General features: G+C 48.4%; 1 protein-coding gene across 1 annotated transcript; it reads right to left on the reverse strand.

Moving 5' to 3' along the window:
- Window positions 1–2,612: 2,612 nt before the first annotated feature.
- Window positions 2,613–5,752, reverse strand: LOC125554103. Its single transcript, XM_048717711.1, has 4 exons — window positions 5,015–5,752; window positions 4,760–4,946; window positions 3,690–3,762; window positions 2,613–3,135 (listed from the first exon to the last, which is right to left on the reverse strand). Exons 1-4 carry the CDS (start codon window positions 5,183–5,185, stop codon window positions 3,096–3,098), a joined length of 471 nt encoding a protein of 156 aa, XP_048573668.1. The 5' UTR covers window positions 5,186–5,752; the 3' UTR covers window positions 2,613–3,095.
- Window positions 5,753–15,089: the final 9,337 nt, after the last annotated feature.

A 15,089-nucleotide genomic window follows, 5' to 3' on the forward strand; every position in this document is an offset into this window, starting at 1 on the left:
CGGTCTAAGCCCCGCGGCAGACAGTCGTCCGGCAGCGGTAAGTACGTGCGCTGTCTCACCTTGATGCCTTCAACCCGTTCCTCAGATCTAAGGTCCCGAAGCCGCCATCTCCTCTTCGGTCGGCGTGTGCTGACCCTTCGACGGCTGCTCGCACTTGTCGCCGTCATGGGGAGGCTCCTCCTAGCCTTCACCACTGCTACTCCCTCCCTCGTCGTCGTCGTCGGAGGCCGCCGGTCTAAGCCCCACAGCGGACGGTCGTCCGACGGCGGCGAGGACGTGTGCTGCCTGACCTTGGTGCCTCCAACTTGTTCCTCAGATCTAAGGTTCCGGAGCCGTCATCTACTCCCTCGCACTCGTCGTCGTCACGGGGAGGCCCCGGATGGATCTAACGTGGCTGCTGCGGCTAGGCGGGCCACGGCGCCACAGACTGGTCTACCTTGATCAAGATCCGACCAGTTGGCCCCTTGGCCGACGGGTCTGGGCAGGGCTATCTCCGATGAGATGGCAGTCCTGCGGTGGCGGCCTCGCCGCAAATTGTGGGTCCACAGAAAGGTCTTTGCGAGGGTTCCTCTCTCCAGATCCTGTGGTTGCCTCGGCGGTTAGATGCAAGCTATGGAGGATGACTTGATGCAGATGATATGCTGCGGCGCCACAGACTGGTCTTCCTTGATCAAGATCCGACCACTTGGCCGACGTGTCTGGGTAGGGCTATCTCCGATGAGATGGCAGTCCTGTGGTGACGGCCTCGCCGCGGATTGTGAGTCCAACAAAAGGTCTTTGCAAGGGTTCCTCTCTCCAGATCCTGTGGTTGCCTCGACGGTTAGATGCAAGCTATGGAGGACGACTTGATGCAGAGTATAGGTTGTGCAGCAGCTTCTAGGATCGCGGAAAAGGTGGTGGAACCAACACATGATTGACTTTGATGGTGGCGCTAGGAAGCCCACTTGAGCCACGCTTGACATTGCTATGGTTCATTCTTTCTACTTTTGGCTTTCCTACCGTCTGTTCATTCTTCATAGAAAGATCATCGCAATTTTCTACTTTCTCATCCTTTGCAGTTGCATTCATCTCATATAGGTTCTCTCCAGTTTCCTCTACAGAAATGTTGGAAGAGTACAACCTCTGGATTCCCCTCTTCACCTCCGGTCTTTTCAGACTCACGAGGACAAGTTCACTCCCTGCTCGCATTGAGGATGGGTGCAGGAAGAGGAGGTTAGCCCAAAGTCTGAAAAGGCTCGAGGTGAAGAGGAGGATCTAGAGGTTCAACTCTTCCAACATTTCTAAAGAGGGAATTGGAGAGAACCTAGATGAGATGAATGCAATTGCAAAGGATGAGAAAGTTGAAAAATTGTGATGATCTTTCTATGAAGAATGAGCAGACAGGAGGAAAGCCAAAAGTAGAAAGAATGAACCATAGCAATGCCAGGCGTCGCTCGAGTGGGCTTCCTCCACCATATAAAGCTCGAGACAAGGCTCGAGACGTCGCTCGAATGCTAGGCTTCAAAAGGTAAAATTCAGTAAATATTGCATCAAATTAATGACCATCAATACTATCAAGTGATTTCTTTCTTTTTTGTTAAAGGGTGTTTTTGTAAGGACATGTGATACTTAATATATGGATCTAGTTTAACCCATCATCTTGCCATATATAAATGGTGTGTCCCCATGCTCGGCACGCCAACGGAGGGGTTGCGCGTCTGCCAGTGCGTTCGGACGCCAGACAAACCGCACGGCCTCCGGCGAGGAAGCTACGGCTGGCCTAGCGCCGGATCCATGCGCCATTTGGGCGTACGCAATGGATTCCCGATGGAAGGAGTCCGAGCGCTGCCTCACACGAGCCTCCTCCCGGGAGGGGCGAAGCGCAAGCCGGCCGGCCGGCCATCACCTCCACAGGGCCGCGTGGGATGAGCTTGTGGTCAGCGGATCTGAAGGTGAAGGACTCGTATCCGCTGCCCGCCATCTTGGAGACGACCGGAAGGAGCCGGAGACAAGCTTGGGTGGGGAAGGGGAGTGAAGTGGCTATGGTTTGGTCCGGGAGCGGATGGGGAGGAATTTATGTGGGGTCGGGTGGGCCAGCGTGGGCCGGGTCCGACGTGGCGGGTGTGCCCGGGCGCCCCCATATCGTGACCATGCAGTGATTGGGCGGCCCGCCCGGGCGTATGAGGCGGGTTTGAGGCGTCCGGCTGTAGATGCTCTTACTGGTATAGAATGTCCCTTCCTCTCTTCAGATAAGGGCCCCCCTCCTCTCTTCAGATCATATAGGAAGGAAGGCTATTAAAATCGTGCGCAAAAGAGTTTAGGAATTGGCAGCAAAATTATAGGAAGGAAGGCGCGATCTCCCGCGATTCTGGGAAGGAAGCAAATCGCACGGAAGATTCTGAGCCGCTATAGCGGTAATTTCGCCAGCGATTTTAATCTATGCTTCAGATAAGGGGTAATGTTTCAGGTGATTGAACTAAAAGAACGATGCCTTCATTTCTTTCTCCTCTGCCCAATAGTCACAAAGTTTCAGATTAGTGGGATACTTCAACTTATGCTATTGAGTGTGCCACTCCACAACGCGGAAACTCTGCAATCTATTTATGTGTAAATCAGCTTTGGCAAGCTTCCAGTTACGGCTGAAGATTATATGAAAATTACCTCTTTAATCTGTGCCTTCCTAAAATGTTCCAAGGAATCTCCCCAAAAATATGGTCTGGGGACGCACTATTTTCTATGGTCAATCAAATTTGTGAAGAAAACTGAGGTGGAAACATTAGGAACACGTGCAGAAGTCTGAAATGGATAGTGTAAGCAATACATTTGGCCCCAGCAACATAGATAGAAAAATGCAATATAGATAGAAAATTGACTGTAAGCAATACATTTGGCCCCAGCTTACATTTTTAGAGAAAAGGTCTTTTGTCACAGCAATAGCTAGGTACAAAAGTCCGAAATGGATAGTGTAAAACCAGACATGTAGTTGAAATTGAAAAGGCAACAGATTGCCAGATGAGTCCTCTGAAAATTATGCAGCAAATGATACCTTCTCACAATATTGCACTGATAAGCATGCTCAGATATTTCTCCACAGGAGAAATGGGTATTAGATGGAGTTAATTTTGTGCAGTAGTTATCTGTAGACACATCATTTTCCTATAAACAACCAATTTAGTTAAATTGAAAAGAGTAAGATTAGTACAAAGGAGGATTGATTTTTCTTTCTTTTGTGTTAAGTAATTTTAACAAAAAAGAGAACACAAGGGAGAAGGAATTAGCTTTTCATGTCCTGATATGACAGTAGACAGTAACACAAGTCACAAGTGGTATATGAAGCATACTTATAAATGGATGAAGATGAATGCAACTGTTATTTAGATCAAAAAAAGACCAAAGGACATGTTCTGTAACACAACAACAGAGTAGCATATAATCTGACAACAGTTTTTTTCTCATAGAAAACAGTGGAATTCAAAGTATGAATGATATCCATTGCTTAAGATTTGACTGACATCAACTCAATAAACCAAAGAAAAATGTCAAAGAATACAATTTTTTCGATGAGAGTCACACATCAGCATAAAAAATAGTCAAAGCTCTAAGCAAACACCTTATAAACCTATCATTGATTCTGAATTATTAGCACTAAAACCACCGAGAATGTGAATGAAAAATTAAAAATTCAGATATTGCTTTTTCTGAAATTGTACCTTTCATTCATTGTGGCGGTGTTAGCCATTGCGTGATGCTCATATGCAGCATCTACTTCAGCACTATGCACATCTGTAACAACACGTATTTGTTAAGTTCACAGAACAATAATTCACCAAAAAAAACATGTTGTGATAACACCTCAAGAAAGATAACAGAAGAAAATGCCCATACTACATTTATACTCTCTCAAATCTTTAGTAATCATCAAAGCAGGCAAGCGACATCCCATCTATACACAACTTGATTTGTATTTGCCGGAAAGATGTTCGTGAATTCTAATGTTTGATCTTGTATCCTAAATGAACGCCCAGCAACCTGATGTTTAATGGCGCTAGAACACAGATTCCCCAAATTCAGATTCAACCTTACAATCTCACAGCCACTCTGATGGTGCATCCAGTTGCTGCATAGCATGCAGAAGGGCAAAAAAAGAAACACTTCTTACTGAGAAAAAAGATAGTCCTGAGTTCAAAACAGCAATTTCTCACTTGTGGGCTTTATGGTCAGGAACCAGAAACAGAAATATGTTCTTTATTATATTAGGTTACTAACCGGATGTCACTGACTCTGAATGATCACTTACACTCCCTATCTCATTTGCTATAGCTGTGTTTGTGTAAGCAAATCACAATGTCATTTAAGATTTCATTCTGCAAACTGAATTAACATGTGCTTACAAGTCAAAATTGCTGATGTGTGAAGACATTGTTTAAAAGTTGCTACAAACACATAGAAACAGTTAGTACATATCAGAATTTCGAATCCGTAAAAAAAAGAATTTTGAATCCATCACTTGATTGCTGAAATGAGAAAAGGATCGGGCTTGCTTCAAAGTGGGTTGCTTGGATAACGTCATAACTTCGGTATACAGTGTGCTGAAGCATATAAGCCGCATTGGTCTTTTTTAAAGAAAAAGCAGAGCAAAGTGATCACTGATCAGCATAAGAAATTATGAATACAAGCCTGAAATATCCAGTGTATGTTCTAGCTTGGCACAGCATATCAAACACCAACTCTCCAAGTAATGATCAAGGGGAAAATGATCGGTTTCAATGCTAATCCTCACCAGCTTTAGAGGATTCTGATGGAGTAGGATGCGATGCGTAAACGGTCGATCGCCCGGCATGGCGTTGGTGAGGCCGGCATTCCGTCGAACAAAAAGTGGGCATCCCGGCCAAGCCTATTCTCTCCCGGACGATGTAGCCTCGTCTCCCTTCCGTGCGACGGCTATGCGCTCGGCCGAGGACGGCCCCCTAGGTGGAACACACATGGAAGAATTAATAAGCATTTATCTGGTGACGGCAATGATGGTCGAGCTCACCAGATTAATGAAAGGCGGAGGCGACGGCCACCATGCGCCCTTTCCATCCGAGATGGAGGACGCCGTTCTCCGCCTTGACGTCCAGGCCCGGCACTCCGGCAGGGAAGTGCCAGCGTGACATGGCCTGGTAGGCAATGCCGGCGGCGAGTGCACCGGCCGGAACCCGGCCATGCCGAACTGTACGGTCCTCCCTCCTACAATTTTTTCCCGTGTATCCTCGCGCGCAGCTCGTCGCTAGAGCCGGCAAGGAAATCCACTATTTCTTCTCTAGGACAGGCCGCCCAGAGCTCGCTGGTGGAGATAGGTAGGCAGGGCAGTCCCCGGGCGTAGAAGTCGAGGATAGCCAAGAAGGAGATGGCGGCACCAAGGTGAAGACGATGGCGCGACGCTGACGGCTGGCGGCCGGGATGGCGGGACAAGGGGCCTGATCGGGGAGAGGTCGCGTACCGCGGCCGCCGCCAGCGGGTTGGGCGAGGTCGAGGTCGAAAACCCGGCGCACCTCGTTCATAGCCTCCAAAGGCTCCCAATGGGGGCGGCGCCAGGGAAGATGGGAAGCCGACGGTGGCCTATGGCGAGCACATGCCGGTGACGAAAATGGGCGTGGGCGTCACTGGGATCGGGAGGTGGAGATGCGTGTGTGAAAAGCGGAGACGAAGCGAACCCTTTTAATACCCTTGTATGGCCCCGGCGGCGCGAGAAAACTCCCTTCGATCTTCGTCTTTCCGGGCGGTTCGGCGCTGCTCCGGCGGCTTCGTGGGGGTATGGCCTTGTTGACACGCCGGTCAGATCTGATCTGGCCGATGCCGCTGGCGATGGTGGCCAACTCCTTCATCGGAGGTGGTCGGCCAGAGGTTAGATGGTTAGATCTCGAGATCCGTTATCTTAGTTCCGGCTGTGAGTCGGAAAGACATAGTTTTCGGTGAAACCCGAGCCAATGGCAGGCGATGGCGGCGTTCTGCGTCGTTACCTTGATGAAGGCAACATCGTGTAACTACTGTCTACCCACTCGTATTGCTCCGGGGGATCGTTTGTGGTACTGCGGTACACTTTTGGCTTTCAGATTGGACGTTGGCGGTACTGTGGTGTCGTTTTCTCGCTTGGGAGCATCATTTGTGGAGCAGAGCTGGAAGACAGAGGCAGGAGGTGGAGCGTCTTCGTTTTGCACGGAGCTTTCGGTGGAGATGTCAAGTCATGCCTGACCGACAAGTGCTATGATGTGTCATGCCTAGTCGGCAGGTGCTACGCACGACAGACTTTTCAGAATATTCGCGTCTGGACGGACGAGCACGGGGTGGTGGCGCCGTTGGATGCCGTGGTGGCGTTGACGGATGGACGGACTGGCAAGGATGATGCAGATCTCTCTCCTGAAGATGGGTTAGCGTTTGATGATGATGGTGGCATGTAAAACGTGTGCATGCGATGTACGCTTTAGGTCTACTGCACCGGTTGTGCGTTCCGATGCGTTATGTGGATGAATCAGTGACGACACCAGTTTTAAATATGAGAAGTGAGAGCACTCCACATTATTGAATTTTGTAGGTGTGAATGATGGCTTCGGATGGCTTGATTATATTCTTGTTAGACCTACTAGCTGAATGCCCGTGCGTTGCCATGGAATAATAATAAAATACGTAAGGTGAAAACAACCTAGTCTGATATCACAATGGTCTCGTGTGATTCAAGAGAGAGTTGCTTGATGAGTACATCGGGAGGAATACGATAGGATGGTGGCAACAACCTAGTCTGATACCGCAATGGCCTCGTTGTTACGGCATATCTCTCTCAAGATAATTTTGGTGATTGATGACAACATGTTTGCGGACTAATCTTGTGCTTTGAATTATTCACAGATTCTCCCCTGGCATGAGAAGCCTTCTTCCCCTCGGAGTGTAGTACAAGACGGTGTAGCTCTTTCGTTTCTTTCTCGGCGGACTAGTTGCGTAGAGGGCACCGTACTATCAAGAGGGGGTCCGCTGGGGTTTTGCATGGGTGGAATCATCACGTACACATCAGCTTCTCACCCTCCGAGCTTTTCCTGTCCATTGAAGAGATATCTCCTCTCTTCCTTGTCCTGTCTGGGTCTAAGCGGCAGTACCGTGCACCCAGCGGTAGTACCGCTGAGAAGCCACAAGCGGCAGTACCGCTCCGCAGCGGCAGTACCGTCGTGGCTCCACAGCAGTAGTACCACTGGGGTCCTGGCACCTCCGCCTGGTCCTCAGCTTCTTTGAGAGATCTCTTCTCCCTCTCCCTCTCACCCTAGCGGTAGTACCGCACTGCCTGCGGTACTATGGCCGAAGGGTCACAAGCAGCAGTACCGCTCCACAGCGGTACTACCGCCCTTGACCCCACTGCCGTAGTATCGTTGGGCAGTCTGGCTCCTACCGCCTCGATTCGAGAGGTCTTTTTCTCGTGTCGGGTTTTGCGGCACAAGTCACGGTTGTAGTGGCGGTAGTACCGTTCCTGGAGCGGTAGTACCGCCCTACCACCGTGGTAGTACCGCAGAATTGGATTTGTTCCCTACTAGTCTCCTCAGCGCGGCAGTACCGCTGGCTGGGGCGGCAGTACCACTATCCTGGCGGTAGTACCGCCCCCTCTCAGCGGTAGTACCACCCTGTGCGGGGCTGGTTGGTGGGGGCAACGGGATTGTTGCCCCCACTATAAAAGGGAGTCCCCTTCTTCCTTCTCACCTACCTCTTCCTCCTCCAAACTCCATTTATTGCTCAAGCTCCATTAAATACTCCAAGCTTCATTTTCGCCCGATCTACCTCTCTAGCCAATCAAACTTGTTGATTTGCTCGGGAGTGGTTGAGAAGGCCCCGATCTACACTTCCACCAAGGGATTTCCGATTTCCCCACTCATCCCTAGCGGATCTTATTACTCTTGGGTGTTTGAGCACCCTAGACGGTTGAGGTCACCTTGGAGCCATATTCCATTGTGGTGAAGTTTCGTGGTCTTGTTGGGAGCCTCCGATTAAGTTGTGGAGATTGCCCCAATCTTGTTTGTAAAGGTTCGGTCGCCGCCTTCAAGGGCACCAATAGTGGAATCACAACATCTCGCATTGTGTGAGGGAGTGAGGAGAATACGGTGGCCCTAGTGGCTTCTTGGGGAGCATTGTGCCTCCACACCGCTCCAACGGAGACGTACTTCCCCTCAAAAGGAAGGAACTTCAGTAACACATCCTCGTCTTCACCGGATCCACTCTTGGTTATCTCTTACCTTTACTTGTGCAAACTCTTTAGTGTTTCTAACCTTGCTTGCTTGTATGCTTGTTGTTATTGCATCATATAGGTTGCTCACCTAGTTGCACATCTAGACAACCTACTTTGATGCAAAGTTTAATTTGGTAAAGAAAAGCTAAAAATTGGTAGTTGCCTATTCACCCCCCCTCTAGTCAACTATATCGATCCTTTCAATTGGTACCAGAGCCTCGTCTCTTTATTAAGGACTTTACCGTCCAAAGAGTATGGTTGATACCGTAGATGGTGTGGAGGAACACTCCAGTGTGAATCCGATCTCGTCTACGGGAGATGGGGAAACTTCGGTCTCTCGTGAGGAGTTCAATGCGGCCTTGGAGACATTGAAAACCTCCATGACGACCGAAGTTGAAAGCATGTTTACTAAATTTCTTGAGGGGCTTAAACTATCCACCGCACCGTTGAAAGTGGGTGATCCCGCCAACAAGGTGTCGGATGCTATCCCCGACAAGGGGGAAGCTAGTAGTGAAAAGGCTCATTCTTCTAGTGGCAAGAATGGCACCGGCATCTTTGCCCATGTGGAACCACCACTTGTTTATGGTGGACCGGTTCCCTCCACTCATTTGAATCATGCCGGTCCTCCCCCTAAGATTGTGAAAAATGAGGATTTTGATTCTTGGGTTTACCGCTTTAAACGTCATTTAAATCATGTGAACACTAACCTTTGTAGAATCATTGAAGAAGGTTTCTATCCACATGATCCAAGCAACTTCACTCCTCGAGAAGCCGCGGACAATCAATTCAATGAGAATGCTCTCTTCATCATTCAAGATGCAATTCCACCCGAAGACCTACCTCATGTTCGTCCCTTCGCCTTGGCCAAAGATGCATGGCATTGTGTCGTGTCTCTCTACCGGGGAAGCGCAAGCATTCAACGCTCCAACTATGAAGTGGTACAAGATGAGGCCGATGAGTTTGCAATGAAGAAAGATGAAGAACCTCGTGAGCTTTATCGGAGAGTAACCAAACTCGCAGTCTCACTACGAGATCACGGGAGTAAGGACACGGATGACAATTGGATCAAGCGCAAATTCCTCAAGGCAATGATGCCCTACCACAAGGCCATGTCCTCCGTCATTCGTCAAAGACCGGACTTCCACACTTTGACCTCAAGCGAAGTGTTGGATGAGTTTGTGGCCATGAATATTTTGGACAAGACCGCCGACAATGTGGTGCTCCGTTCTCAACGGGCAAAGAAGCCTAACCTTGCTTTGAAGGCCAAGCTCACCGTGGAAGAAGAAGAAGAGGAAGAAGAGGAGAGCAACCCCGAAGATACGAAGTATGCATATCATGAACACATGGCACTTGCTTCAAGGAAATTTTAGAGCAAGAAAAACTCGAGGCCCAACTTTAGCAAAAACAACTCAAGTGGCACAAGGGGCAAGCAACGTGTAAGGACTTGCTACAACTACGGCAACGTGAGTCATTTCGTTGCGGAATGCCCGTATGAGAAGAGGGAAGACAATGGTGGCAAACTCATCCGAAAGGACAAGGTCAAGTCGTTCCCCAACAAGAACAACTTCACCAAGAAGACTCCTCCCAAGGCTTTGGTTGTGCAAGAAGAGTACAATGAGGATGATGACGATGATGAAGATGATGAGTCGGTTGCCATGGCCTCCGTTGCCATTGCAACAACGTCACAGGTGTCTCTCTTCGACTCACCCAACGAGAGCATCACCGTCAAGTGCCTCATGGTTAAAGCCACCAACAAGGTAACCTCCAACATCAAAACTACCATCATTAATCATCCTTCCCAAATGGATAGCATTAATGAACTTGAGGGAGCTAATGTGGAGGCTAACGAGTTTGAGGCCTTTATGGGCAAACTCAAGGGAAAATCCAAGAAGCACTTTGTTGCTCTCTTGGAACAACTTGGTGAGGCCAATGACATGATCGAGGCTCACGAAGACACCATCTCTAAGATGGAAGGGCATAGTCGTGACTATGCCGATGAGATTTCGGATCTTTCCAATGCTCTTGAGGAAGAGCGTGGTCTTCGTTTGGCTCTTGAGGAGTCACACAACGTTGATCATGCTAAGTTAAAGAAAGATTATGATCATGTTCTCATTGTTTCTCATGTGCTAAACTCCGAGAAGGCCGAACTTGAGGTTGATCTTGCTAGACTCAAAGAGGAGTATTATATACTTGACAAGGCCCACAAGGCCTTGAAGGGTATTCACGCTAGCCTCAAGGAGTCTCATGATCAACTCCAAGTGAAGCTAACTAAGGAGAAAGCAACTTTTCCTCATATGGTTTTAATTGATAATGCAAATGCTACTAACCCGTGTTGTGAGCATATACATCTTGTTGAGGAAAATGCTAAGTTGAAGGAGAAACTTGAGAGAGGTCTTGCGACTTGCATACAAGGCAAGAAAAACCTCAACGATCTCTTGATCAACCAAAAGGGAGGTGTGGCCAAGGAAGGGGTTGGGTACGTGCCCGACTCCAAGAACAAGAAGAAGAATGACAAGACCAAACGACCTCCTCCCCTCATGCAAACCTTTGTGAGGGAGGGAGAGAGTGTCCCCGAGGAGAAGAAGAAGAACAATGTCAATAAGGGCAATGTCACCCCTCCCAACAAAGCCGGCGATTTTAATCCTTCTTATGTGTTATGCCGTGCAAGTGATGGGCATGTTTATGCCAAATTTGTTGGTTCTCTTCATGAGTATATTGAATGGTCTATTTGGGTTCCTAAGACCCTTGTTACTAACATCAAAGGACCCATCACAAAATGGGTACCTAAAACCAAGCATTGATCTCTTGCAGGTGTTTGCTTCCGGTGGTGGATCATGGTTGCTCGATAGCGGAGCTACAAATCATATGACCGGAAACAAGGACTTGGTGGTGGACGTGCACAAAGTTCCATCTATGCCCACCAATGTCGAGTGCGGTGACGCCTCATCCTCTAAGGTATTGGGACTTGGCAAGGTGGTCATCTCTCATGATCTCACGATCGAGAAGGTCATGCTTGTTGAGTCCCTTGCATACAATTTACTTTCCGTTCGTCAACTTGCAATCATGGGCTTTGCCACTTTCTTTGATATCGATACCATGGCCCTCTTGTGGATCAAGACTCTTAAAGTAGCCTTTGTTGGGCATGTCGAGAACGGTCTATATGTGATTAACTTTTCGGAGCGACCCACTAAGACCGCGACATGCCTAATGGCTAAAGTTGATGTGGGATGGCTTTGGCATCGCCGTTTAGCCCATGTCAATATGAGATCTTTGCAAAGTCTTCTCAAGGGGGACCATGTCCGTGGACTAACAAATGTTAGTTTTGTTAAAGATCGTGCTTGCAGTGCCTGTATCGAAGGAAAGCTACATGAGAAGGCTCTCCCTCCCACGACTATCATTTATTCAAAGAGGCCCTTGGAGCTCCTTCACATGGATCTTTTTGGGCCCCCATCCTTCGATAGTCTTGGAGGTAGGAAGTATTGCTTGGTGATTATGGATGACTACTCAAGGTACACATGGGTGTATTTCTTCAAGAGGAAGAGCGAGACCCAACAAACCGTCATTGACTTTGCAAATGAAGCACATCGTCAACACAATGCAAAGATCTTGACAATAAGAAGTGACAACGGCACCGAGTTCAAGAACTACACCTTGGATGAATTTCTTAGTGATGAGGGAATCAAGCATCAATATTCCGCACCATACACCCCTCAACAAAACGGTGTTGCGGAGAGGAAGAACCGGACGTTGATGGATGCGGCAAGGACCATGATGGCGGAGTTCAAGTCTCCATACAACTTTTGGGCCGAAGCCATCAACACCGCGTGTCATGCATCCAATCGGCTCTACCTCCGCAAGGGCTTGAACAAGACCCCATATGAGATACTCACCGGTAACAAGCCCAACCTCAAGTACTTCCGGGTATTCGGGTGTAAGTGTTTCATTCTCAAGAAAGGTGTTCGGTTGTCTAAATTTGAGGCTAGAGCTTATGAGGGCATATTCGTTGGTTATGCTACAAACTCTCATGCTTACCGTGTCCTCAATAAATCCACGAGACTTATTGAGGAGACGTGTAACGTGGAGTTTGATGAGAATAACGGCTCCCAAGTGGAGCAATGTGGCACTTGTGATGTAGGTGATGAAATTCCTCCTCAAGCCATAAGAAGAATGGGTGTTGGTTTCATCCTACCCATTGAGGAACCCCTTGTGGCCGAAGGAGAAGGACAATGCTCCACTCAAGTGGAGCCATCACCAACCCAAGGCCCACACGCTTCCGAAGAACAAAGTGAAGGCCCTCAACCTCAGAAACAAGACCAAGGGCAAGATCATACTCAAGACGGTGTTGACATACCAAGTGATGCCCAAGGTCAAGTTCTCTCCCCCGAGCAAGTTAAGATCAAGAAAAAGCTCATGACGGCGCTCAAGATGATCAAGTAACCGCTCCTCAACTCACCACCGAGGAGGAATTAGAGCGTCGTGCCGCCAAGGTTGCTTCCAAGCTCTCCATCAAGGATCATCTCATGACGAATGTGCTTGGAAGCTTAAGAAAGGGGGTAAGCACTCGTAGACAATTAGCAAATTATTGTGAGCATCACGCGTTTGTCTCTTGTGTGGAACCCCACAAGGTCTATGAGGCGCTAGAAGATCCGGATTGGCTCAATGCCATGCACGAAGAACTCAACAACTTCGAGCGCAACAAAGTGTGGAGATTGGTGCCAAGGCCAACGGGGAACCACAATGTCATTGGAACCAAGTGGATATTCAAGAACAAGCAAGATGCACATGGGATTATCATTCGCAACAAGGCTCGTTTGGTAGCACAAGGCTACTCCCAAGTCGAGGGTATCGACTACGGTGAAACCTTTGCTCCCGTTGCTCGTCTTGAATCCATTCGCATGTTGATTGCATATGCTTCTCATCATAACTTTAAGTTACAACAAATGGATGTGAAGAGTGCTTTTCTTAACGGTCCCATTAATGAATTGGTTTACATCAAGCAACCCCCCGGGTTCGAAGATCCCTACTTTCCCGATCATGTGTATCAACTCGTTAAGGCACTCTATGGCCTTAAACAAGCCCCACGTGCGTGGTATGACCACCTTACCGAGTTGTTACAAGACCGTGGTTTTGAAGTTGGGCTAATCGACCCCACTCTTTTTACTAAGAAGGTCAAAGGGGAGTTGTTTGTGTGCCAATTATATGTTGATGATATTATCTTTGGTTCTCCTAACAAAGCTTTCAATGAGGAATTTGCCGCTCTCATGACCTCAAAGTTCGAGATGTCCTCCATGGGAGAGTTGAAGTTCTTTCTAGGGTTCGAAGTGAAGCAAAGAAGAGAAGGAACCTTCATCAATCAATCCAAATACACTCAAGACATGCTCAAGCGATTCAAGCTAAGTGACGTCAAGTCGGCCTCTACTCCAATGCCCACCAAGTGCCAACTCGACTTAGATCCCAATGGTAAAGTGGTGGATCAAAAGATATATCGTTCCATGATTGGATCCTTACTTTACCTTTGTGCATCTAGACCGGACATCATGTTGAGTGTGGGAATTTGTGCACGGTTTCAAGCCGCACCTAAGGAAAGTCACTTTGTGGCGGTCAAACGAATCTTTCGATATTTGGCTCATACCCCAAACTTTGGCTTATGGTACCCAAGAGGATCAAACTTCAAGCTTGTAGGGTACTCGGATTCCGATTGGGCGGGAGACAAAGTGGATAGGAAGTCCACTTCCGGAGGGTGCCAATTCCTTGGTTGCTCCTTGGTAAGTTGGTCTTCTAAAAAGCAAAGTTGTGTGTCTCTCTCGTCCACTAAGGCGGAGTATGTTGCCGCCGGTAGTTGTTGTGCACAACTTCTATGGATGAGGCAAACTTTAAAGGATTACGGTGTCACTTATGACAAAGTGCCTCTTTGGTGTGACAATGAAAGTGCCATCAAGATTTCTCTCAACCCAGTGCAACACTTCAAGACGAAGCATATTGAGATTCGGTATCACTTCATCCGGGATCACATTAGGCGAGGAGAGATCAAGCTCAACTATGTCAACACTCATGACAACCTTGCAGATATTTTCACGAAGCCCTTGGATGAAGCAAGATTTCGCGAGTTAAGGCATGAGCTAAATATCATTGATTCGAGAAATGTTGCTTGAACCCGTGCTCACCCTATCACGCTCAACTTGTTGTCTAGTTTAGGTGTAGGCATGGACATAGGGGGAGTGTTGTTCTCTCAATGAACTCTCCCTCCCTCCATTATGCATAAATTGATCAAGTCTTTCACTTTAGCCATTGTTGATGGCACTTGTGCTTAAAAGACGAGTTTTGGTCATGGGCCCAAGGTTAAAATCTTCGCGGTGCCATACCTTTTGACTCAAACATAGGTGGCCTCGGCCACCGCCCTCTTTTGAAGAGGTGTGTCTTAGTCTTTCGCTGGTGTGTTTCTTCTTCTCTTGCCGTTCTTGTCGTTTCGTCGAGCTAAAGCCGTGTTTGTTTAGTTGTCATGGCGTGCTGGGTGGTACTACCGCTGGTGGTGCGCGGTACTACCGCTTATAAGCGGTACTACCGCCCCCCAGCGTGGTACTACCGCTGAGGGACGGGACTAGGGGGTTAAGTCGGGGCAGGGGAAGGTTTCTTCTCCCCCATACCCATTCACTTCGCCCCTCTTGTCTCTTCCTCTCTCCAGCCTCCTCTCGTCGCGGGAGGGCTCCGGCGGATCTCCGTCTCCGGGGCGTCCCTCTCCATTTCCTTTGGTGGAATCGTTCCCCACCTCGTCCTCTTGCCATGGATGCCGGTATTGCCCCCGTTCTTTCTTTCGTTTTGTCTCCTTTTAGTTCTTGTTTCTTAGGGGCAATGGTGGTTGCATCTC

The sequence above is a fragment of the Triticum urartu genome, chromosome 4 (assembly GCF_003073215.2).
Source record: "Triticum urartu cultivar G1812 chromosome 4, Tu2.1, whole genome shotgun sequence".
Classification (NCBI taxonomy): domain Eukaryota; kingdom Viridiplantae; phylum Streptophyta; class Magnoliopsida; order Poales; family Poaceae; genus Triticum; species Triticum urartu.

Coding starts and splice junctions, on each gene's coding strand:
- LOC125554103 (XM_048717711.1), bottom strand. CDS start 5,185: ATGGCCGGGTTCCGGCCGGTGCACTCGCCGCCGGCATTGCCTACCAGG. Junction 4,947..5,014: donor CTCCGCCTTTCATTAATCTG/GTGAGCTCGACC, acceptor TGTTCCACCTAG/GGGGCCGTCCTCGGCCGAGC. Junction 3,763..4,759: donor ATCAGAATCCTCTAAAGCTG/GTGAGGATTAGC, acceptor GTGTTGTTACAG/ATGTGCATAGTGCTGAAGTA.